The sequence below is a fragment of the Bos mutus genome, chromosome 15, assembly GCF_027580195.1.
Source record: "Bos mutus isolate GX-2022 chromosome 15, NWIPB_WYAK_1.1, whole genome shotgun sequence".
NCBI lineage: Eukaryota > Metazoa > Chordata > Mammalia > Artiodactyla > Bovidae > Bos > Bos mutus.
The window spans coordinates 61206486-61232246 of NC_091631.1; the positions used below are offsets into that span (position 1 = coordinate 61206486).

The window sequence follows — 25761 nt, forward strand, 5'->3', positions numbered from 1 at the left end:
GCCTGATGAATTATGGATAGAGATTCATGACATTGTACAGGAGGAGACAGGGATCAAGACCATCCCCACAGAAAACAAATGCAAAAAGGCAAAATGCCTGTCTGAGGAGGCCTTACAAATAGCTGTGAAAAGAAGACAAGTGAAAAGCAAAGGAGAAAAGGAAAGATATAAGCATCTGAAGGCAGAGTTGCAAAGAATAGCAAGAAGAGATAAGAAAGCCTTCCTCAGTGATCAATGCAAAGAAATAAAGGAAAACAACAGAATGGGAAAGACAAGAGATCTCTTCAAGAAAATTAGAGATACCAAGGGAACACTTCATGCAAAGATGGGCTCTTCATGCAAAGGACAGAAACGGTATGGACCTAACAGAAGCAGAAGATATTTAGAAGAGGTGGCAAGAATACACAGAACTGTACAAAAAAGAGCTTCACGACCAAGATAATCACAATGGTGTGATCACTGACCTAGAGCCAGACATCCTGGAATGTGAAGTGAAGTGGGCCTTAGGAAGAATCACTACGAATAAAGCTAGTGGAGGTGATGGAATTCCAGTTGACCTATTCCAAATCCTGAAAGATGATGCTGTGAAAGTGCTGCACTCAATATGCCAGCAAATTTGGAAAACTCAACAGTGGCCACAGGACTGGAAAAGATCAGTTTTCACTCCAGTCCCAAAAAAAGGCAATGCCAAAGAATGCTCAAACTACTGCACAATTGCACTCATCTCACACGCTAGTAAAGTAATGCTCAAAATTCTCCAAGCCAGGCTTCAGCAGTACATGAATCGTGAACTTCCAGATGTTCAAGCTGGTTTTAGAAAAGGCAGAGGAACCAGAGATCAAATTGCCAACATCCGCTGGATCATGGAAAAAGCAAGAGAGTTCCAGAAAAACATCTATTTCTGCTTTATTGACTATGCCAAAGCCTTTGACTGTGTGGATCACAATAAACTGTGGAAAATTTTGAAAAGAGATGGGAATACCAGACCACCTGACCTGCCTCTTGAGAAACCTATATGCAGGTCAGGAAGCAACAGTTAGAACTGGACATGGAACAACAGACTGGTTCCAAATAGGAAAAGGAGTACTTCAAGATGTATATCGTCACCCTGTTTATGAGAAATGCTGGGCTGGAAGAAGCACAAGCTGGAATCAAGATTGCCGGGAGAAATATCAATAACCTCAGATATGTAGATGACATCACCCTTATGGCAGAAAGTGTAGAGGAACTAAAAAGCCTCTTGATGAAAGTGAAAGAGGAGAGTGAAAAAGTTGGCTTAAAGCTCAACATTCAGAAAACGAAGATAATGGCATCTGGTCCCATCACTTCATGGCAAATAGATGGGGAAACAGTGGAAACAGTGTCAGACTTTATTTTTCTGGGCTCCAAAATCACTGCAGATGGTGACTGCAGCCCTGAAATTAAAAGACGCTTACTTCTTGGAAGGAAAGTTATGACCAACCTAGATAGTATATTGAAAATCAGAGACATTACTTTGCCAACAAAGGTCTGTCTAGTCAAGGCTATGGTTTTTCCAGTGGTCATGTATGTGAGAGTTGGACTGTGAAGAAAGCTGAGTGCTGAAGAATGGATGCTTTTGAACTGTGTGATGCTACTTTTCACTTTCTGCCATAAGGGTGGTGTCATCTGCATATCTGAGTTTATTGATATTTCTCCCGGCAATCTTGATTCCAGCTTGTGTTTCTTCCAGCCCAGCGTTTCTAATGATGTACTCTGCATATGTTATTAAATAAGCAGGGTGACAATATACAGGGTGTTGGAGAAGCCTCTTGAGGGTCCCTTGGACTGCCAGGAGATCCAACCAGTCCATCCCAAAGGAGATCAGTCCTGGGTGTTCATTGGAAGGACTGATGCTGAAGCTGAAACTCTAGTACTTTGGCCACCTCATGCGAAGAGTTGACTCATTGGAAAAGATCCTGATGCTGGGAGGGATTGGGGGCAGAAGGAGAAGGGACGACAGAGGATGAGATGGCTGGATGGCATCACCGACTCAATGCACATAAGTCTGAGTGAACTCTGGGAGTTGGTGATGGACAGGGAGGCCTGATGTGCTGTGATTCATGGGGTCACAAAGAGTGGGACATGACTGAGCGACTGAACTGAACTATTATGTCTGTTAATATTTGCTTTGTATATTTTAGTTGCTCCTTTGTATATTTAGTTAGGCGCATGCTGTGTGCTGTGCTTAGTTGCTCAGTCATGTCTGACTCTTTGCAACCTCATGGACTGTAGCGTGCCAGGCTCCTCTGTCCATGGGATTCTCCAGGAAAGAATACTGGAGTGGGTTGCCATGCCTTCCTCCAGGGGATCTTCCCAACCCAGGGATTTAACCCAGGTCTCCCACATTGCAGGTGGATTCTTTACCATCTGAGCCATGAGGGAAGCCCATGAATACTGGAGTGGGTAATCTATCACTTCTCCAGGGGATGTTCCTGTCCCAGAAATTGAACCAGAGTCTCCTGCATTGCAGGCAGATTCTTTACCAGCTGAGCTACCAGAGAAGCCCATTTTAGGTGCATCAGTTCAGTTCAGTTCAGTTCAGTCGCTCAGTCGTGTCCGACTCTTCACGACCCCATGAATCGCAGCACGCCAGGCCTCCCTGTCCATCACCAACTCCCAGGGTTCACTCAGACTCACGTCCATTGAGTCAGTGATGCCATCCAGCCATCTCATCCTCTGTCGTCCCCTTCTCCTCCTGCCCCCAATCCCTCCCAGTGTCAGACTCATTTATATGTTAACAAATGTTATATCCTTTTCTTGTGTTGATCTCTTTATCATTTAATAATGCCTTTCTTTGTCTCTGATTATACTTTGTTTTAAAGTCTACTTTATCTGGTACGAGTATTGGTACCACTACTTTCTTGTCACATTTGCAAGAAATATCTTTTTCCATCTCTTCACTTTCAGTCTGTGTGTATCTTTAGCTCTGAATGAGTCTCTTGTAAGTAGCATAGAGATGGGTCCTTTTTAAACCAATCAGCTACCTTTCTACTGGAGCATTTAGTTCATTGGCATTTGACATGATTGTTGATAGATATGTACTTATTATCGTTTTATTGCTTGTTTTCTGGTTGTTTTTGTATTTTTTTTCTGTTCTTTCCTTCTTTTTATAATTTCTTCACTTGTGGTTTGATGATTTTCTTCAGCTTGTTAGTTCCTTTCTGTCTAGTTTTTGTTTAACTATTGCAGATTTTTGATTTGTGGTTACCATTGGCTTCATCTGTGTTGATCCGTAAATATATCTACTTGCTTTAAACTGATAGTTTAAGTTCAAAGACATAAAAGATCTATATTTTTTCATTCCTTTCTGCAACTTTTGTGGTTTTGATGTCACATTTTTCATCTTCATGTTTGTCCCTTGTTTATTTAGTTCCTGTTGGTATTACAATGTTTTCCTTCTAATCTTCACACTAGATTATTTAATGGTTGATCCACAGCCTTAACTATATAGCCTTTTCTAGTGAGATTTTTCTTTTTCTATAAATTCTTACTTCCTATTATACCCCTTTCTTTTCTGCTTAGAGAAGGCACCTAATTTCTTTTAGGGTCAGTTTGGTGTTAATAAAATCTTTTCATTTTTACTTGTCTGAGAGGTTATTCATATCTCCTTCAACTCTGAATAATAGTGTTGCAGGGTAGAGTATCCTAGTTTGTAGGTTTTTCCTTTTCAGCACTTTAAATATCTCATACCATGCCCTTCTGGCCTGCAGTTTCTGTAGGAAAAAAGTCAGCTGGGTTTTTTTTTCTTCTTCACATACAAGGTTCTCTTTTATGTGACTCTTTTTTCCCCCCTTGCTGCATTTAAATATGATGTGAATGTTAGTATACTTGATGTTGCTTTAGAAGTCCCTTAAGCTGTTCTTACTTTAAAAATTGTGTTTCTCTTTTTGCTGTTCTGATTGATTTCCATTTTCTATTTTCCAGATCTCTTATGCATTCTTCTATATGATCTAGTCTGCTATTAATACCTCTAGTATGCTTTCCATTTCAGTTATTTAAGCTCTGACTGGTCCTGTTTTGTATTTCTAGTTTCCTGTTAGAATCTATTCTTTTCCCTATCCTTATTAACATTTTTAATAACATTTTAATTAACATTAATAACATTTTAATTAACATTATTAACCCTTTATCTGGTAAATTATTTATCTGTTTCATTAGTTGTTTTTTCAGGGTTCCTTTTTGTTGTTCTTTCAATTTAGAATAGATTTCTCTTTTTATTTTGCTTAACTTTCTCTGTCTCTATGAGATTAGGTGAAGTAGCTACCTATCCTGAAGTGGTGTCCTTGTGTGGGAGGGTCCCTATGGATCTGAAGTGAGCATGGGTCACATTTTCCTCCAGGAAGTGCTGGCAGCTACCACGTTGGTGGGAGGTAGGGCTGAAGATGGAGTGACTAGAGCTAGAGCCATATGTGAACCAGGGTTTCTCTTATGCTCAGTGGCTGTCACTGCCCTATCAAGGGCAGGGTCAGGTCCCGAGGTGCTGAGCAGAAGCCCTAAGGGTAAGATCAAGCTGATTCCTCCCCCTCTTAGTGTGACTCTCCTTTCCTCCCAGCAACAGCACCCCCACCCCAGGGGGAACAGCACTGGAACAAGGAGGGGCCAAGTGGATACCCAGTTCAGGCCACTGCATATGCTGGGGGATGTTCCCCAAACACTAGTCAAAGCTCCAAACCACTTCTGATCTGCTGCCTCCACAAGACCCAGTAATGGCCACCCTCACCCACTTTGGATGCCATGCCAGGTTCAAGTGGGCTCCTTCCTCCCTCAACTGTGCACTCTCTTCAGGAGTGGTAGCCTTTACCCTAGTCAAGAGCTACACAAAGCTAGAGGCGCTAGCGAGAATGCTTGGCATATGCTGGGGCACACACTGGGTGGGTGGGGGTCAGAGGAAACCAGCCAGAGGCCTGAAGTTTCAATCTGCTTCCTTCACCTTATTTTGGGAGTAAGTAAGCATGTGCACACTCTGCAGAGGTGTGGTCTTGGTTTCTTACAGCTGTATAGTTCCACTGGTTTTCAAACCAACGAAAGTAAGGGGACTTGTCTTCCCAATATGGGACCCCAGGGCTGGGGCACCTAATCCATGGTTCAAACTACTCGCTCCTCAGAGGGAAGACCTCTGAGCCCATGTGATCCCCCCTCTTCTGTGCCCTCTCCTAGAGGCACAGGTCCTAACTTGATGGCTTCTCTCCCCTTGGCCTGCCCAGCTCTGTGAATCTTTCTTTACAGCCTTGGTTGTATAAGAGCTTCTACCAATCTCTAGCTTGTTTTCAGTGAGAATTGCTCCCAATGTAGATTTAAAAAAATTTTTTGATGTGTATATGGGGGAAGGTGAACTCAGGAAGCTCCTATGCATCATCTTGATGTCCTTTGGAGAAACTTTGGTTTATAATTTATAAGAATAATTTTGGCTTTTGGATAAGTGAAAAGGCAGAAGGAGACCAGTTTAGAGTTTATTGTAATATTCCTGGGAATGATGCATTGTGATAGAGTGGAAATTACAATGGGAATGGTGATAAGAAGTTAGCTTTTGCATATACATGAAATGAAAACCTGACTGCATTGGCTAACGGATTGGATCTAGGATTTGAGAAAGACAAGTCAAGAAGGTCTTCAAGGATTTTGGTCTGAGAAACAGGAAAAACAGATATACTACTAAGATGGAAAGAAAATAGGAGAGAAAGATTTGGGGGGAAATTGAGTTCATCTTGGTTTATGTTAAGTTTGATATGCTTACTAGACATCCAGGTAGGATGTCACGTTTATGAGTCTGAAATGCAGAAAAGTTGGGTTAGAGATAAATATCAAGACTTATTAATCTAGAGATGGTATTTTATATTAGGAGCTGAATGAGATCACTCAGGCAGTAAATGTAGTTAAAACCCAAGGGATGAAGTCAGAAGGTCACTAATGTTTAGAAGTAAAGAATATGAGAAACATCCAGAAAAAGAGACTGAAAAGAAGTAATCAAGAACAGGAGTTAGCAAATTGTACACTTAAACATGTACAGCATATTCATATCAATTACATCTCAATAAAGCATTTAAGAAAGATTGGGAAGGGAGAAGGCAATGGCACCCCACTCCAGTACTCTTGCCTGGAAAATCCCATGGACGGAGGAGCCTGGTAGGCTGTAGTCCATGGGGTCGCTAAGAGTCGGACACAACTGAGCGACTTCACTTTCACTTTTCATGCATTGGAGAAGGAAATGGCAACCCACTCCAGTGTTCTTGCCTGGAGAATCCCAGGGGTGGGGAAGCCTGGTGGGCTGCCATCTATGGGGTTGCACAGGGTCGGATACGACTGAAGCGACTTAGCAGCAGCAGCAGCAGCAGGGAAGAGAGAAAGTACAGGCAGGTGGTAATAGAGACAGCTCTTCTGAGGATTGAACTATAAAGGGACAGGGAAAAATGGCATTGTGCCTGGAAAGGGACAGGGATGTCAAGATTTTTTAAGAGGGGAGACACTATAGCATGCTTGTTTGCTGATGGGAATAACCCAGTAGGGAGGGAAAAACTCATAATACTGTAAAGAGGGGACAACTGCAGAAGCAATATCCTTCAAAAGGTGAGAGAAAATGGGATCAGCACACGTAGGGGGCGCTGGCTTCAGAGAAGAATGGGCACAGGTTCAGGGGTGGATTTAAAAGAATCATTTTGGCTTTGGGGTAAGGGAAAGGGCAGAAGCAGTGCGAGTTTGGGGGAAGGTCTCTTTTCTTTCGATTTCTCAGTAAAATCAAAAGTAAGATCATTTGGGAAGAGTGGAGAGGGCAAGGGGTACTGGAGAGTTAGGATTAGAGGGAAATGTGTGAAACAGTTGTCTGGAGTGTAGGAGAGAGGGCAGAGCTTAGGAAACAACACTGAAGGTCCACGAGAAGAATGAATTTTCTAGTGAGACTGGTCTGTATGGTTGGACACTCTTCTTCATTCACATCCTGCTCTAAAGTGCTGCTGATGTTCTTGGGAAGCAGGTCCTGTTCCTCCAGATTCCTACTCCTCAGAGGTCTTGCTGACCTTCATCAAAATAGCCTCTGCCCTGCAGCTCACTTTCTCTACCTCCTTACCCTGCTTTATTCTCCGTTGTAACATTTATCCCACCTGACAAGTGTTTGATATCCTGGGTTAGCGTCTTGTCCATCCTTGTTATGTGTTTATACTTACAACAGTGCCTGGTACGCAGTAGGTGTTGAAGGGACAGAGTCTGAGGGCCTCTACTCTTCCCCACAAAAAGATTCCACCTACATACAACCTATCTCTTTGGCAATTTCTCCACCTTGCTGTGTCCTGGAGACTGTACAACTACATCTATAGGCAACTTTTCTGGGTTTGGTTGGGGCCAGTGGGTCCTTTCCTTGTGCTCACCTCAGGCTGGCCATGTATATCAACTGAAGGTCCAAAATTGGCCGTCTCCCCTTCCCGTCCCTCCTCCTAACCCTTCAGGGAGAGAAGTGGTAACTAATAGCTTCTGGTACACTATTCTTTTGTGGTTTCCTTACACCCTGCTCTGGCCTATGTAAATGATCCTTTTATTAAATCCCCTTAGAATGATCCTAATTTGTGTGTGCCATCTGTTTCCTGCTGGGACTCTGACAGGATCCCTATCTGTAAATAATGACTTTAATAACTCTGAATTCCATTAGTGCCTTGCTACTCAAATGTGGCCAAGGGCCAGCAGCATACCATCATCTGGGACACTGTAAGAAATTCAGGCTCCACCTCAGACCTTCTGATTTGGGATTAGCATTTTTAAATGAGTCCCTGGTGATTCTTACACACATTAAAGTCTCAGCAGCAGGCACTAGAGTATTCTGAGTTTTACTGAAGCTCTTTTGGGTCCAAGAAACCCAAAGACTCATTTAGACTAACTCAGACAATGGAGTCTTATAGCCCGGCTGAGGCAGACAGACTTGCATTGAAATCTAAGAATAGGACCCAGGAGAACATGACGGCTCATGGAGATGAAGCCCAGAGGGTCAGTGTGGACCTCGGAGACTTCACGAGGGGAGTCTGCAGGTCTCTGTTGCTCCAGTCCAAGTGCAACACTCTCCATGCATGCTTCCTGTTCACGACCAAGTGAATCCCTCACCATTTACTCTTTGCCAGAGTTCCTGTTCACTTGCAGCTTTGTCTAACTTCTAATCTGAGCTCACTTATGCCCATGATGTGCTCCTGGTCTGTCTCATAACCTTGTATTACTGACTACCCAAATTTCAGCTTCAGAGAATAAGGACATTATTTGCCCAATTTGTCCCTGTTTGAGCAGAGTTTTTGTGCCAGCCTCTCTCACAGGCTAATGGCCAGCTTTTGGGTTGGCTGCCAATTCCTGATTCAGCAGACGCTGGGTAATATGGTATAAAATGTCTGCCCTGGGCTGTATAATCAGCAGGGACTGTGGAAGAAAATCACACTATGATTACATATCTCGTTAAAATGGTCTTAAAAAATATGAAACAGGGTTTTCAAATCTTGATTGTAGGCTCTTTCCCCTTTATCAACACCACCACCCCCAGCCCTGCCTTCCTTCCCACACTTCCCAGGAACATCTGCGTCCTCTGGCAGACTCTGACAATCATGGAGACAACTTTCATATTTAGGATATTGCAAACGTTGCATAATAAAATTAATTACATTTAATTAAACTTATCCACTTTTTATAGCCCCAAACAAATCTAAAATGCCATGTTAAGCTTATGAGATGGCAGTCCTCCAAAGCACTCTGCTGCTGAGTGTGTCTGCTCAGAGACTTATGTGTCTTAGGGATCATTTTACATGAGTGAATCTGAAGAATGGCCTCTGGGCCTCAGTTAAGCATCAAAGAATGCTAGTCTCTGTGTCTCAGGCCAAGAAACTACTACCCATATCCTCCATCCTTCTCACAATCCAGCAACAGGTCTTTCATTCAAACAGCAATCTTCCTTTTCCTGCCTGTTCTTTTCATAATGCACTGAAATTACGAATTTTCTTCTTTCCTTCCCCTACTACTTGACACTGCTCTGTATCTCATGACTGCAAGGCTTGGTATATGGCAGTTGCTGGACTAACATTTATGGAATGAACGAATGAATGCTCTTGCTTATTGGACAAGTGCTTATCTCACCTTATCCTGCGAAGAACCCCAAGTCTCAGTGGATTTCTTGCTTTACAAGACTTAAAGGGGACTGTAGGTCTCTTTCATGTATCTACTCACGTTGTGCCCAGCCTGAAGCAGTATAATCTCTGGTCCAAGCTCATACCAAAGTAGAAAACAAGACAGCAAGAGGGCTGATGGAGGCATCTGTGCACCTTAAAGCCTGTGCTTAAAACGAGTACACGTCACTTTCACCACACACTCCATGGGCTAAAGTCAGTCACATGGAAAACCCAACATAAGCTGACTGGAAAAACCATGCTTTTCCAAGGGAGGAGGGGCTGGAACGGCTCTCTGTTGAACAACAATGTCCAAGCTTTCTACTGACACTTTTTCTGATGTTCAAATTCATTTTCAAATCGACCCCCACCCCACCCAACCCACACACATACCACATATATATTAAGTCAGGGTCCATTCAGTTCCAGGAACAAAATGCAATTCAAAGTAGTTTATGCAAAAAAGAAACTTACTGATCCACAACTAGAAAGTACAAGGAGTAGAAGCAGCTGAAGCCAAAGGGTTCAAATAATGTCATCAGGGCTCTCTCCATTTCTCTGCTTTGCTTCCCCCAGGGTGTTGGTCATTTGCCCCAACCTCTCAGAGGCAGCCTCCATTTGACCAGAAAAAAATGGCTGCCAAAGGTTCCAGATCCACATCCTCCCTTTTTAGGAATTTCCCACTGGGTAAGGAATTTTTTTTTTTTCTTCATATTCTATACTTTACTCTCAAGGAGTCTTTTTATATCTTTACCTGGGTATTAATTATACCCATGTCTGAGCCAATCTTTGTGTCTAGGAAATGGCTTGGCCATTTAGATTTAAATAATGTGCCCCTGAGCACCAAAGAATTGATGCTTTTGATGGTGTTGGAGAAGACTGAGCGACGGAACTGAACTGAACTGAATGTGCCCCCAACTCCACCACAGCTAAAACAGTAACAATTTAGTCCACTGAAACATATTTATTTGTTACCTGAGATTTCAATCAGTGCTATTCTGATGTTTTAAGCAGTTTTCAAAATTCAGCTAACTAAAATTCCCTCAGTGTATAAATTCAGTTCAGTTGCTCAGTCGTGTCTGACTCTTTGCGACCCCATGAATCGCAGCACGCCAGGCCTCCCTGTCCATCAACAACTCCTGGAGTTCACTCAAACTCATATCCATCAAGTCGGTGATGCCATCCAGCCATCTCATCCTCTGTCGTCCCCTTCTCCTCCTGCTCCCAATCCCTCCCAGCATCAGAGTCTTTTCCAATGAGTCAACTCTTCGCATGAGGTAGCCAAAGTACTGGAGTTTCAGCTTTAGCATCATTCCTTCCAAGGAACACCCAGGGCTGATCTCCTTTAGTGCTGCGGCACGAGTGGAATGCCTCACCGGCTCCCAGCACTTTAGAATGGACTGGTTGGATCTCCTTGCAGTCCAAGGGACTCTCAAGAGTGTATAAATTAGTCAGAATCTAATCAGGTCTAGGGACAGAATATAACTCAAACTAGTTTATGACCCAAAGGCCCAGCAATATATTTACTTAATGTGTGTACATAAAAATTACTTACTTGGATTAGAAAAAACAAAATCTAAAACTGCATAGAGTGAATTCAATGGTAAACCCTTAGTTTATGTACTTCTGCATCTTTCTGTCTTCTGAAAATATTCAAGAGATCCTGCACCAGAAACCTTAATTTCAAAATCTTTCCAGGTTGTTATACCCCAAATTCCTTTCCCATCTGTTTTCTTCATTATAGTCATTCTTGCCCATTATAGCCATTTCATCCAGTTCTCGTTTCCTCCATTCTATATCCTTCTGACCAGAGCTAATACAGCAATGCACTACTACACACTTTTAAAACTTCTGTTGATTTTTTACTGCCCATTCATTAATAAACTGGGCTTCCCTGGTGGCTCAAATGGCAACGCATCTATCTATCTGCAATGCGGGAGACCTGGGTTTGATCCCTGGAGAAGGAAATGGCAACCCACTCCAGTTCTCTTGCCTGGGAAATCCCATGGATGGAGGACCCTGGTAGGTTACAGTCCACGGAGTCGCAAACAGTCAGACACGACTGAGTGACTTCAGTTTACTGAACCCATTATAAGGCATTGTAAGTGCTGTGTTTGGCTCTGTGCATACAGAGGAGAGATAAAACAGTCCTGCTCTCAAGAAACTTGTCATATAACAGAGGAAACAGGCCTATAAACAAATGTCTGCAACATTACATAATAAAGCACTGCAACAGGCGTAAGAAACATGCTCAGATCAGTGCTATGAAGAGAATGCTGATAATGTGGAAGGCTGACAGGAAGCACAATGACTAGTTAGGAGATCACTGCAGAAATGTGAACAGGTCACGATGAGAATCTGAACTCTGCCTGAAAGTAGAAGCTGTAAAGATGGAGAAGAAACAATGGCGGTATGAGAGTCATTATGAAGAAGAATTAACCATGAACCAGCAAAGTGAATGGTGGGGAAAGGGAGAAGCTGAGGAGTCATCAAGTTTCTCATTTCGATGCCTGAAGGATGTTAGTATCACTCATGAGGATGTCAAGTACAAAGGCAGGAGAAACCTTTCAGATACAAATTTGGACTTAGGCTGAGATGGAAGTGTTTGTGGATATTCCCTTTCTTGAATTCATGAATCATTTGCACCAGTAACCAAAAATTATTTTTGTGTATGGAGTGGAAAGTAGGAAAGAGAGAAGACAAGGAGAAGGTGATACATCTATGAACAAATCAGTGGTGTCGTGCCAAGGCACAGATTCCTTTCCCTGTGAAGAGTTTGCCAGTCATTTGTAACCAAAAGAGAATCTGTCTTGTTCTACTCATAATCACGAGCTGGCTCTGGGCTGCGATCTGTGGAGCATCCTCAACAAGGCACTTGTAGAGGACCTAAAGCATACGAGGTGCTCACTAGCAGATCTGGTTTTAGATAACAAAGTCTTCAGATTCAGGACTTCTATTTATAAATGGCTACCCAGTCTGCAAGTGTAAGTTAAAAGATATCTTTAGGAAGGCTAATTTAAGAATATACAAAATTCACTGTTTCAGGAATTGGCCAAGTATTTTAATCTTAAAAGCCTTCCCTTGAGAATCTCTCATATTTCTGGATACAATGAAAACAGTAATACTTTATAGGAAGTATGTTTATTATTGATCATGGCAATTCAAAAATATTCGTTTTTTTCTCAGGGTTGGTCCGTCATACTCTTTAGAAATATTAAATATATCAAAATTGTGAGCAATTTTGTTTAACATCACAGAGAAACTTCTGTATGGTAAGCAAGACAGGAACCACTAACAATGAAACAAGGTCTTCAGAACTTGCCAGTAAAACACAGGAAGCATTTCCAATGATAGATGTAGGAACCCATGGATAGAATCTAACAGAGCACATGCTGGAAAACAGGATCAGCAAATTTTATAATCCACTGTTACTGTGAGTTTCCTCTGGGATGCTTCAAGCACGGCCTGTGAAAGGGGCTTAGAGATGTGATCACTCCTGTCTGAAGAATGGGTCCTCTGGACATGGGACTCATGTTACTTAAGTGCCCCAAACCTACTGTTTTTTTCAACTTCTTGTCCACATAATCATGATCAGAGATTTAAAGGAGAAGACAAGAGCAGGAACAATTTAGCTTTGACTTTTGAGCAGATGTAACACCAGCTCTTCGTCCTCAGCTAAAGACAGGCCTGTATCCAAAGGTTCTAAGGTTTCCCACTTGGTTTTCTTTCGGTCACGACTTGCTGGTCCCGTGTCTTCTACTTCACTGTTGTTCCTTTTCCTCATTGTCTGCTTCTTCTTGATATCACTGGTGGAAACAAATCCAATGATTTCCGTTATAAATAACTACATTATTATGAAATTAGACGTTAAAAATAGGACAAAATTACCAATAACAGATACTTGACAAAGTGGTATTATTATTCAAGAAGGAAAGAAGCTATAATAACATCAGGCTATCTGTGTCATAAATAAGTCCCTTCTCATTCATTAACAGATGTGGGCAAAGGGCTATCATATACCAGGCACTGGGCAGGGTACATTGTACACAGGGTCTCATCTAATCCTCACAATAATTCTAGGAGCTCTGGATACAGCATCCACAATTTGAGGACACCAACTGGCCCAGAGTCTGGCTCCAGACTGGCTCCAATCTGTGCTTGTTCTGCCATATCAAACCATCTCTATCTAAAGTTAGTTTATCCTTTAGGTAATATCTGTTGCATCAATTTGTGATACATGGATCATGAATAAAATAGAACAAGAAATGTTAAGTTAAAAATTACTTAAGACAAAAAGTAATTCTGCCCCATTTAAATCTGTATCTAAGATTCACAAATGGTCTTAAGAAAACATAAACATTACTGTGGTATTCTGCACACACTTGACACACAGACCATAAAAATATAACTAATTTCTGAAGGTAGAAAAAACCACTTGACACAAGAAAAACTGAAGAAAAAATAAAATATCCTCAAGGCATTCTGAAAACCATTATCCATCATCATGTTCAAAGATGACCAAATTATTGGCCACAAGTTTAAAACAAAATTTAAAAATCCACCTGGTAGTTATGCCAGTAGCAGCTGTTTATTAAGGGCTTACCAATGGTCTGGCATTGCGCTACATGCTTTACATAGACTACAACATTTATCTTCATGAAAATCCTTGGTGTGGGGAGCACTGGCCTCATTCTACAATGAGGTTAAGAGAGGTTAAATGACTGAACCCATATTATGCACATGATCTTCAAACTTACATCTGAATGACTCTAAATTCAAAAGCCAGATGATGGAAACCAAAATATATTCCAAGCATAAGATGCATTCCAAAAGACAACAAACTGCTCCAGTTTCAAACAACTCTATTATACCTTAAGAAGATAGCTGGGATATCAAGTGAATGTGCCTAATCAATATATCCAGTTCTGACCAGCTTGAAGGAAATCTGTAAATAATTTTCCCATGCACCTCCCACAAATGCCCAGTACTCTGACTCAGCAGCCATTCTCTCTCACCATTGGAGGAAAGATACACTGACAACACTACGAGGTTATTTAAAGCCACAAATAACCATATTTTAAAAGGGTGGGTACCTACAGAGATGAACATGAAAGAGTTCCTTATAATGAGAATCCAGCCAGTAAAGAAAAGAAAGCTCTTCTTAGCAGAAAGAGGACTTTAAGAAAAAGTACTGAGTCCTGATCTTCTTGAGTATGGCCAGTTTGGTACCAATTCCACTGGACTAGAGTACCATGATTTATTTGGAACAAGTTAATACTGATTTTGCTCTGCCTGTACCTCAAGTGCATCTCAGAGCAGCCTAATTAGTGGGTTTTACTTATGCATCCTTTGTTAATGTGCTCCTCACATTATATTCTGTACAGGAAACAGCTGGTTCAGAAAATTAAAAAAAAAAAATTTGGAAAATTTATGTAGATGGAAAATATTTTCAGAATTAGCAACTTTGCTGCTTTGTGGACCAGTTAAAATTTTAAAAAGATATTTTATACTACTTTCCATAGCAAGTAAGTTGCAATTGGTATGAAAAATTAATTATTAAATAATAATTTAGATATTCTATAGGCAAGTTACCCATGTGGATGATACTAATGGCAGAAAGTGAAGAGGAACTAAACAGTCTCTTGATGAGGGTGAAGGAAGAGAGTGAAAGGCTTAAAACTAAACATTAAAAAAACTAAGATGGTATCTGGCCCCATTACTTCATGGCAAATAGAGGGGAAAAGGTGGAGGTAGGGACATATTTCCTCTTCTTGGGTTCTAAAATCACTAAGGATGATGCCTGCAGTCATGAAATCAGAAGACAACTGCTTCTTGGCAGGAAAGCTATGACACCTAGATAGTGTGTTGAAAAGCAGAGATATTACTCTGATGACAAAGGTCCATATAGTCAAGCCATGGTCTTCCCAGTGGTCACATACAGTTTTGAGAGCTGGACCAGGAAGAAGGCAGAGCGCCAAAGAATTGATGCCTTTAAAACTGTGGTGCTGGAGAAGAGTCCCTTGGATAGCAAGGAGATCAAACCAGTCAATCTTAAGGGAAGTCAACCCTGAATGCTCAAGCTGAAGCTCCAATATTTTGGTCATCTGATATGAACAGCTGACTCACTAGAAAAGTCCCTGATACTGGAAAAGATTGAGGGCAGAAGGAGAAGAGGGAGTCAGAGGAGGACATGGCTGGATGGCATCACTGATGCAAGGTACATGAATTTGGGCAAACTTTGGGAGTGGTAAGAGACAGGGAGGCCTGGCATGCTGCGTCTATGGGGTCACAAAAAGTTGAACATGACTGGGTGACTGAACAACAACAACAACTTACCCCAAAGGGGGATAATGTTATGAACCTAGAAAACATTTCCCCAAAAGAGAATAATGCAATAAATCTGAAAATATTAGTCAAAACATGGTCATAATTTGGTATCTTCAGAAAAGGACTCTTCTAAACAGTGCAGTACTAGAGGGTGATGTCAGCAACATGGCTAAATGGGATATCCTTACTCATGTTCCCATCCAACAACAACAATCTGGCATCCATCCATGGACAAAAGTGCCTTTGCGGATACTGCAGGATCTAGCACTATACACCAAAAGACCCTAGAGGAGTCTCAACCAATCACGTGTGAGTAAGAGGCATAAGGACCTCAATCTCAGCTGTGAACCCTGCAGTGGACCACAAACCACAGTTCTAGGCCTTCTTGGCTGTGGAATAACTTGTTGGCAGTCTGAGACAATCAGCCACAGACAAGTGAGGCTTTATTTAAGTCTGGGTCTCCTGTGGAGAAGTTTCAGCATACCAATGGAGCAAAAAAATGAGAGTTTGGACACACTGGAGAGGGTAAATGAAACAGCTTGATTTTATTCACACCAATCCTCCCCAAAGGTGGCATAGTTCAGGGCCAAGAGAGATCTTGGCCTGTGATTTTTCCCATGAAGGTAAGTGAGAGCACGTGAGTGAGTGCTTGACCTCCCCAACTGTGTGAAACTTCTTTCCCATTTCTCTCTCACCCTATCCAGAGAACTAAATCATGAGCTCCACAGGGTGGTGGGAAGACAGGCTAGGTAGATAGGACTCTCAGAGGGAGTTAAAAGGACATGAATCCTACCACCTACATCTTGAATTCCACCCAGATGCCTGCCCATGAAGTGCTGGAGATGCCTTGCAAGTAGATCTCTCCAACTGGCCCATGGGCACCCCCAGAGCTCCATGGGCCTCACCCAACCTCACCCCTGTCCTGCCTGTGTCCAGCTCCCTGCAAGTGCTCCTGAGGCTAGTGGTGAGAGTGAGCTTTGGCAGATAGCTAATGAGCATGAACCAAATCTGTGGGTCAGGGATAGGCCACAAACTTCAGCTTTAGGATCACCCATGGGAAAACAAAAGGGAAGCTATCAGTATTCAACCTCGTGCATTGCAGGATCAAGAGAAGGGACACAAGCTTAATAATTCTGCCTTAAAAGAGAGCAAGAAGCACAGAGCAGGCATACGTAAGGAAAGCCTGAGAAAGCCTCAGAATCCCTAGAAAGGCTGACAGAGGTATTTCTCTCCTGAAGGCAGTTAGTAAAGACTGGAGGAGACGACTGCTATTGCAAATGTGAGGACAGCAACACAAAACTTGAAACGTGAAAAATTAAGGAAACACGACACCACCAAAAGGATCAAAATAATCTTCTAAGAAACAATCGCAAAGAGATAAAGTTCTACGATTTGCTGGATAAAGAATTCAAAATAGCTGTTTTAAGGAAGCTCAATGCAGATACATCAAAAGTATTGAAAAGAAAAAAGTTGCCAACCAAAAATACAGACATTCTTCAGAATTTGTGGGAAATTAGTTTCAGAACTCTCCTCCCTTCCCCTCTCAGGTTACCAAAATCTGCATATACTCAAGTACTTATATAAAATGGTGTAGGATTTATTGGCATATAAACTACTCACATCCTCCCATATGCTTTAAATCATTCCTACACTACTTTTAACACTCAATACAATGTAAATGCTATTTAAATGTTGCTGGTGCATGGCAAACTTAAGTTTTGGAACTTTCTGGAATCTTTCTCCTTATGTACTTTTGATTCACACTTGGTTGAATGTGGAACCCATAGATACAAAAAACTAACTGTACTCCAACTGGTAAAACTGTCCTTCAGAAATGAAGGCAAGATAAAGTCTATCCCAGACAAATAAAAGCTGAAGGAATCCATCACCACTAGACCTGTCATATTTAAAAAAAAAAAAAAGATGAAAGAAGTTCAAGTTAAATCAGAGAACATTAATTAGTACATGAAAATATCCAACACACCAGTAAACATACTATTGCAATATGGTGGTGTGTTTAACATGCATCTTTCATATATTGGTTAAAGGACAAGAATATTAAGAATTACTATAGCTATGTACTGGTTAATAAATACACAAGATAAAAGGTGATATATAACTGTGACATCAAAAGCATAAAAAGAGGGGATAAATGGGTAGAAATACTTGATATGATTGAAATAGGCTATTATTAGTGTGAAACAGACTGTTATATCTATATGATGACTTATGTAAGCTTCATAGGAACCACAAAGCAAAAATCTATAGCACATTCACAAAAGATAAAGAGAAGGGAATCAAAGCATACCACTACAAGAAATCATCAATTTACAAATAATGTAGCAAGAGAGAGGAAAAAAAGAACAAGAGAACAACAAAACAGCCAGAAAACAATACAATGGCATTAGTAATTCCTTACATATCAATCTTATTCAAAATGTAAATGGACTAAATTCTCCAATGAAAAGGCATAGAGTGTGTGGATGGACAACACCCAACTATATGCGCAAAGAGTCGACAGGACTGAGCGACTTCACTTTGACATGCTGCTTACGAGAAACTCAATTCAGCTTTAAGAACATATACTCTCAAGATGAAACGCTGGAAAAAGATATTCCTAGAAACCAAAAGGGAACTGATGTACTAAACTTTCATCAGATTGAATATACTTTAAGCTAAAAATGGTAACAAGAGACAAACAAGATCATTATGCAGTGACAAAGAGATCAAATCATTAAGAGGATATAACAACAATAAATACACATACACCAAACATTGGAGGACCACAATGTATCAAATACTAATAGATGTGAAGACAGAAATAGACAACAATACAGCAAGTGAAGGGAACTTCAGTATACCACTTTCAATAACGGCTAGATCATCCAGACAAAAAATTAAAAGGGACACGCTGGATTAGAACTACACTTTAGATCAAAGGGATTTAATAGACAGATAAAGGACATTCTGCCTAACAGCAGCAGAATACACATTTTTCTCAAGCATGCTCAGAACATTCTTGAAGATAGATAAGCCACAAAACAAATCTAAGTAATTTAAGGAGACTGAAATCATATCAAATATTTTTACCAACCACAATGGTATGAAACTAGAAATTATAAGAAAACTGAAAAATTCACAATATGTGGAAATTAAACAACACTGTCCTGAACAACCAATCGGTCAAAGAAGAAAGCAGGCAAATCAAAAAATACCCCAGAAAGCAACAAAATATACTTTCTTCTGAAGTGCACACAGAACACAGAACGTTCTCTCGGACAGACCACATCTTGGGTCACAAATGAAGCCTCAGTAAATTTAAGAAAATTGAAATCATATCAAATATCTTTTCCAACCACAACACTATGAGATTACAAATCAATTACAGGAAAAAAATATTGTAAAAAACACAAACATGTGGAGGCTAAACAATATGTTATTAAATATCACTGGATCACAGAAGAAATCAATGAGGAAATAAAAAATAACTAGAGACAAATAACAATGAAAATAGGACAATCCAAAATGTATGGCATGCAGAAAAAGCAGTTGTCAGAGGGAGGTTTATAGCAATACAGCCTTATCTGAAGAAACAGCAAAAGTCTCAAATAAACAACCTAACCTCACACCTAAAGCAACTAGAGAAAGAAGAACAAACAAAACCCAAAGTCAGTAGAGGGAAAGAAATCATAAAGATCAGAGGAGAAACAGAGACGAAGAAAACAATAGCAAAGATTAATGAAACAACTGAGTGACTAACACTTCTCACTTCAAATGAAACTATAATCTGGTTCTTTGAGAAGAAAAAGAAAATGGATTAATCTTTATTCAGATTCATCAAGGAAAAAAGGGAGAGGACTCAAATCAATAAAATTAGAAATGAAAGATAAGTTACAAGGGACACCACAGAAATACAAAGGATTGTAAGAGATGACCACAAGCAACTATTAGCCAGTAGAACGGACAACCTAAAAGAAATGGACAAATTCTTAGAAAGGTACAACCTTCCAGGACTGAACTAGGAAGAAATTAAAACATGACCAGACCAGTCACAAGTACTGAAACTGAAACTGTAATTAAAAATCTTTCAACAAACTAACTCCTGGACCACATGTCTTCACAGGCAAATTCTATTTAACATCTACCTTCCTGAAACTCTTACACAAAATTGTAGAGGGAAAAACACTCCCAAGCTCATTCTATGAAGCCATCATCACCCTGATATTAAAACCTGACAAAGATATCACAAAAAAAGAAAATTACAGGCCAGTATGACTGATGAGGGATTCCCTGGTGGCTCAGTTGGTAAAGAATCTGCCTACAATGTGGGAGACCTGGGTTTGATCCCTGGGTTGGGAAGATACCCTGGAGAAGGGAACGGCTACCCACTCTAGTATTCTGGCCTAGAGAATTCCATGGACTGTCCATGGGGTTGCACAGAGTCGGACATGACTGAGCAACTTTCACGTCATTTCACTTCATGACTAATGAACAAAGATGCAAAAATCCCCAAGAAAATACTGCTAAGTCGCTTCAGTCGTGTCTGACTCTGTGCGACCCCAAAGACGGCAGCCCACCAGGCTCCCCTGTCCCTGGGATTCTCCAGGCAAGAATACTGGAGTGGGTTGCCATTTCCTTCTCCAATGCATAAAAGTGAAAAGTGAAAGTGAAGTTGCTCAGTCGTGTCCGACTCTTAGCGACCCCATGGACCGTAGCCCAACAGGCTCCTCCATCCCTGGGATTTTCCAGGCGAGAGTACTGGAGTGGGGTGCCATTGCCTTCTCCGCGAGAAAATACTAGCACACTGAATCCAACAACCCATTAAAAGGATCATATGCCATGATCAAGTGGGATCTATCACAGGGATGCAAGGATTTCCCAAGGTCCACAAATCAATCAGTGTGACACACCACATCAACAAACTAAAAGGTAAAAACCATATCATCTCAATATATGCAGGAAATTGACAAAATTTGACAAAATTCAACACGCATTGATTAAAAAAACAAACAAAAAAATCAATGCTCCAGAAATTGGCCATAGAGGGAACCTACCTCAACATAATGAAAGCCATATATGACAAACCCACAGTAAATATCATTCTCAAAGGTTAAAAATGGAAAGCATTTCCTCTAAGATCAGGAACAAGACAAGGATGTCTACTCTTGGCAATATTTTTCAACATAGATTTAGAAGTTCTAGCCACAGCAATCAGAGAAGAAAGTGAAATAAAAGAAATCCAAATTGGAAAAGAAGTAATACTGTCACTGTTTGCAGATGAGATACCACCACACAGAGAAAATCCTAAAGATGTCACCAGAAAACCACTAGAGTTCATCAGTGAATTTTGTGAAGCTTAAGGATACAAAGTTAATACAAAGTCATCTCTTATATGCTAACAATGAAAGATCAGAAATAGAAATCAAGGAAATTATCCCATTATCATTGCATCAGAAAGAATAAAATACTGAGGAATAAACGTACCTAAGGAAGCAAAGGACATATTCAGAAAATTAAAAGATGCTGATGAAAGAAATCAAAGATTACACAGACGGAGGAATATGGCATTCTTCCCATAATTACTACAAAAAAATCTTATTAATTTATATGGAAACACAAAAGATCCCAAATAGCCAAAACAATCATAAGAAAGAAAAATGGAGTTGGAAGAATCAGGCTCCATGGCTTTACACTATACTACATGGCTGCAGTAACCAAGACAGTAGGGTACTAGTACAAACACAGAAATGGAGATCAATGACACAGGATAGAAAGCCCAGAGATAAACCCAGGCACTTATGGGCACCTAATAATCTGTGACAAAGCAGACAAGAATATGCAATGGAGAAAAGACAGCCTCTTCAATAAGTGGTGCTGGGAAAACTGGACAGCCATATGCAAAAGAACGAAATTAGAACACCATCTAACACCATACACAAAAATAAATTCAAAATGGATTAAAGAGCTGAATATAAGGTCAGAAACTATAAAATTCTTAGAGGAAAACAGGAAAAACACTCTTTGATATAAACTACAGCAAGATCTTTTTTGACCCATCTCCTAGAGTAACGATAATAAAAACAAAAATAAACAAATGGGACTTAATTAAAATTAGAAGCTTTGGTACAGCAAAGGAAACCATAAACAAGATGAAAAGACAACTCTCAGAATGGAAGAAAATATTTGCAAATGAAGCACTGGACAAAGAATCAATCTCCAAAATATACAAACAGCTCATGGAGCTCAATTAAAAATTTTTTTTAAAATGGATGCAAGATTTAAACAGACATCTCTCCAAAAAAGACATTCAGATGGCCAAGAGGCACAGGAAACAATGTTCAACATCACTAATTATCAGAGAAAGGCAAATCAAGATTACAAGGAGCTATCACCTTACACCAGTCAGAACGGTCATTATCAAAACAAATCTACCAACAGTACATGCTGGAGACGAGTGGAGAGAAGGGAGCCCTCCCGCACTACCGGTGGCAATGTAAACTGATACAGCCACTGTGGAGAACAGTATGGAGGGTCCTTAAAAAACGAACGACAGAACTACCATATGACCCAGCAAGGCCACTACTGGGCATATACCCTGAGAAAACTATAATTCAAAACGATGCACCCCAATGCTCACTGCAGCATTATTTTCAATAGCCAGGACATGGAAGCCACTTAAATGTCCAACAGCAGATGAAGGAAGATGTGGCACATATGAACAACAGAACATTATTCTGTCATAAAAAGGAAAGAAACTTGGTCATTTGTAGAGAGTAGATGGACCTAGAGCATGTCATACAGAGTGAAGTAAGTCAGAAAGAGAAAAACAAGTATCATATATTAACATATATATGTGGTATCTAGAAACATGGTACAGATAAACCTAGCTCCAGGGCAAGAATACAGATGCAGACCTAGGGAACAGACGTGTGGACACAGTGGAGGAAGGGGATGGAGGGACAAATTGGGAGATTAGGACTGACACATGAACACTACCATTTGTAAAACAGATAGCTAGTGGGAACCTGCTGTAAAGTACAGGGGACCAAAGGCTGTAAGGAGGCTCACAGTATGAAATGAAAACTGGGTAGTGGCTGCAAAACAGGGCTGGAAATCTGAGGCTGAACTCTGCATTTCATTTTTATGTTAGTATTTCTGTGGGAGTTAGAGTGCCAAACTCTCTCCATATTCTTCAAATGTATTGTGTTAAGTGTCAAGAAGGACCATATTACTGTTCAACATTAAGAGTACAACATACTAGGTTGATAAAATATGCCTTAAAAAGCAAAAGGATGGCTGAGCATTAAAAGCCCCACTATTTCTGTAAAACTACAAAAGCAAAAGAATCAGAGCTACTTATCTTTTAATACTCTAATTAACAGATTCAATGAGCGATGTGATTTACTGCTATGTAAGTCAGGTATATGACTTAAAGAACCTATCAAACAACAACACATACACACACACAAGTATCATGCTGTAATATGTAATCTGAACCAACAATAACAGAGTTTCACTTCAATGACTTTTTAGTGAAAATGTTTACACAAAAGCTTGTCATGATACCCACAGGGAGCATTTGAGCCAATCTATTCATTGCTAATAATTAAGAAAAAAAAATTTAACATTGGGATGTGAATTCTATTTTAACATTTTAATAAACATATTAATAACCAAGTTTTAAATGGAATACAACTTTCCTACTTTCTAAATTCTCTGAACTCAAACCTCAAATTCTCCCAGAAACTGAACTGATTTTCCAACAGGTTTGATTTCCTGGTTTCAGGTGCTTGTAGCTACCTAGTCACCCAGAATAAGAGTGGAGTCTGAATTACACTTATGAGCAACAGAAGAGGGAGAAACACACGAGCTAACGTGGTAGGGTCAGCCCTCCTTCTGGCACTTCTCATCCATGGCCCTTGCCCAGAAGATCAGAGACATTCTTGCGAGTCCCCTCTGTGCCCCCTGTAGCACTTCCCTCCTTCTTGGTCCTCCTCTGTTTCAAGATCCATCTTCAATTCCATCATCATCCACAAAGGCACCTAAGCTCCCTATTAAAAGTGATCATTTTCCTCTGAATTCCTATAACTTTAATTGTTCACTAGTCATTTTTTGCACCTAGCATTACTATTTCCTGACACTGAAGGGATTTTTTTTTCATGTATGCATCTTAATTCCCAATTAGAATGCAAACCGCTAGGTGGGAATGTAAATTAGTACAACCTTTCTGGAGGGCAAATGCTAACACCTTTTAAGAATGCACATCCAGCAATTTCTCTTCTAAGAATTTATCCCCAGGAAATAATTAGAGCTGTGTATAAAGATTTAGTTACAGGATATTTAAGCAAAGCTACTTGTAATTTCAGAAAGTCAGAAACCCATAGGTCCAATCATAAGATATTAATTTGTTAAGTAAATTATAAAATTAGAAATGAAATACTATGCAGCTATTTTTAAAATGTTGCAGGAATTTCTTTATTGATACTGAAAACAGCTACAAAACCAATACAGAATAAGTATCTATCTTTGTTTAAAAAGGCTGCACTTATGTTTGCACTGAATAAGATTTGGGAAGATTTTTTAAAATATTCTTTTTTGCTGGTATATGTATCTCAGTTTTTCTGTAACAAGCCTGTATTACTCTTTGCAATTAAAAAAGAAGAATCAGATTTGAAAGGAAATGTAGTTCTGAGCAAAGAATTACAATTATTCTTTGTAATTCTATATACTTCAAAGCATAAATAAGTGTGCTACAAAAGCTTCAACCTGGGTCTCTGGATCCACAGAAGTATGGGGAAAGGTAAGATTTCTTTTGTCGTGATAGATGGGTCATGGGTTATTTTCAGCATTTCAAAATGCCTGCAACTGTATGCCCTAGACTAAGGTATACATTTTTTTGCTTTTGTCTGAAATAATAATAGCTGAGCTTTGTGAATACTTACAAGCTTGGGAGGACTGGAAACTATGCCTTTGTTAATAAAACAAATGTGAAACATTAACTTTTTGTTAACTTTCTTGAAAGACAAAAATTTTTCAAAACAGAGGGACCACAGGAGTTGAAAGCAAATGAAAACATTGGAAGTCACTGTTCTAGACTTGAGAACTGTGCTCCACGGATTATACTTTTCAGATTTACATATTAAGCTTTTTAAAAAAAGCCATTTAATAATGATTTCCATGCCCACTATGCCCTAAGAAAAAAGGAAAAGGTTAAAAACCAGTTTTCTTAAATCCAGGTTCTTGTTGAATTATCATACTTTAGATGGTTACTCCTTGGAAGAAAAGTTATGACCAACCTAGATAGCATATTAAAAAGCAGAGACATTACTTTGCCAACAAAGGTTCGTCTAGTCAAGGCTATGGTTTTCCCAGCGGTCATGTATGGATGTGAGAGTTGGATTGTGAAGAAAGCTGAGTGCCGAAGAATTGATGCTTTTGAACTGTGGTGTTGGAGCAGACTCTTCAGAGTCCCTTGGACTGCAAAGACATCCAACCAGTGCATTCTAAAGGAGATCAGTCCTGGGTGTTCTTTGGAAGGAATGATGCTAAAGCTGAAACTCCAGTACTTTGGCCACCTCATGCGAAGAGCTGACTCATTGGAAAAGACTCTGATGCTGGGAGGGATTGGGGGCTGGAGGAGAAGGGGACGACAGAGGATGAGATGGCTGGATGGCATCACCGACTCGACAGACGTGATTTTGAGTGAACTCTGGGAGTTGGTGATGGGCAGGGAGGCCTGGTGTGCTGCGATTCATGGGGTCGCAAAGAGTCGGACACGACTGAGCGACTGAACTGAACTGAAACCTTTATGTCTCCCATGTAACAGTGCTCCCATTCCTGGCAACCCAACATATGCTTAAAAGAGGACTCTTTGTAAAATACACCTTGGTTCTTGCAATTCTTCATCAACACTTCAGGGACTGCCTTCTTGTATTGCCTGCCTCTGTACCCTATTCTGCATTACCCCTCTTTAATATACTCTGTTCCTCTGGACTACATTTTATTCCCTGAATATGTTCTAGGTTCTCAATTTCGTTTATCTCCATTTGGAATTACCTTTTCTGTTTTACAACTATTTGAATCCTCCTTATCAAAGCCCAGTTCAAATGCTACCTTTTCCTCAAAGATTCCCTTCACATAATTCCATTTTACATACTGTCTGTGCCTCTTTCATTGCACTCATTCTGAATAGTATTACAGTAAATTCTGTACAGATTTCTTCCTGTGTCTACTAAATTTTTAGGTTTTTGTAGTCTGGGGCTGTTTGTCTTCTTTATCTGTGAAGATGATT

At 40.2% G+C, this 25761-nt stretch overlaps 1 protein-coding gene across 1 annotated transcript in view; it reads right to left on the reverse strand.

Moving 5' to 3' along the window:
- Nucleotides 1–10658: 10658 nt before the first annotated feature.
- The window catches only part of DDX10 (DEAD-box helicase 10), a 313415-nt gene continuing 298312 nt past the window's right edge, over nucleotides 10659–25761 (reverse strand). The window contains exon 18 of the mRNA XM_070384255.1: nucleotides 10659–12949. Coding sequence (XP_070240356.1) covers nucleotides 12772–12949 — 178 coding nt within the window. The 3' untranslated portion in view covers nucleotides 10659–12771. The remainder of the gene's footprint in view (nucleotides 12950–25761) is intronic.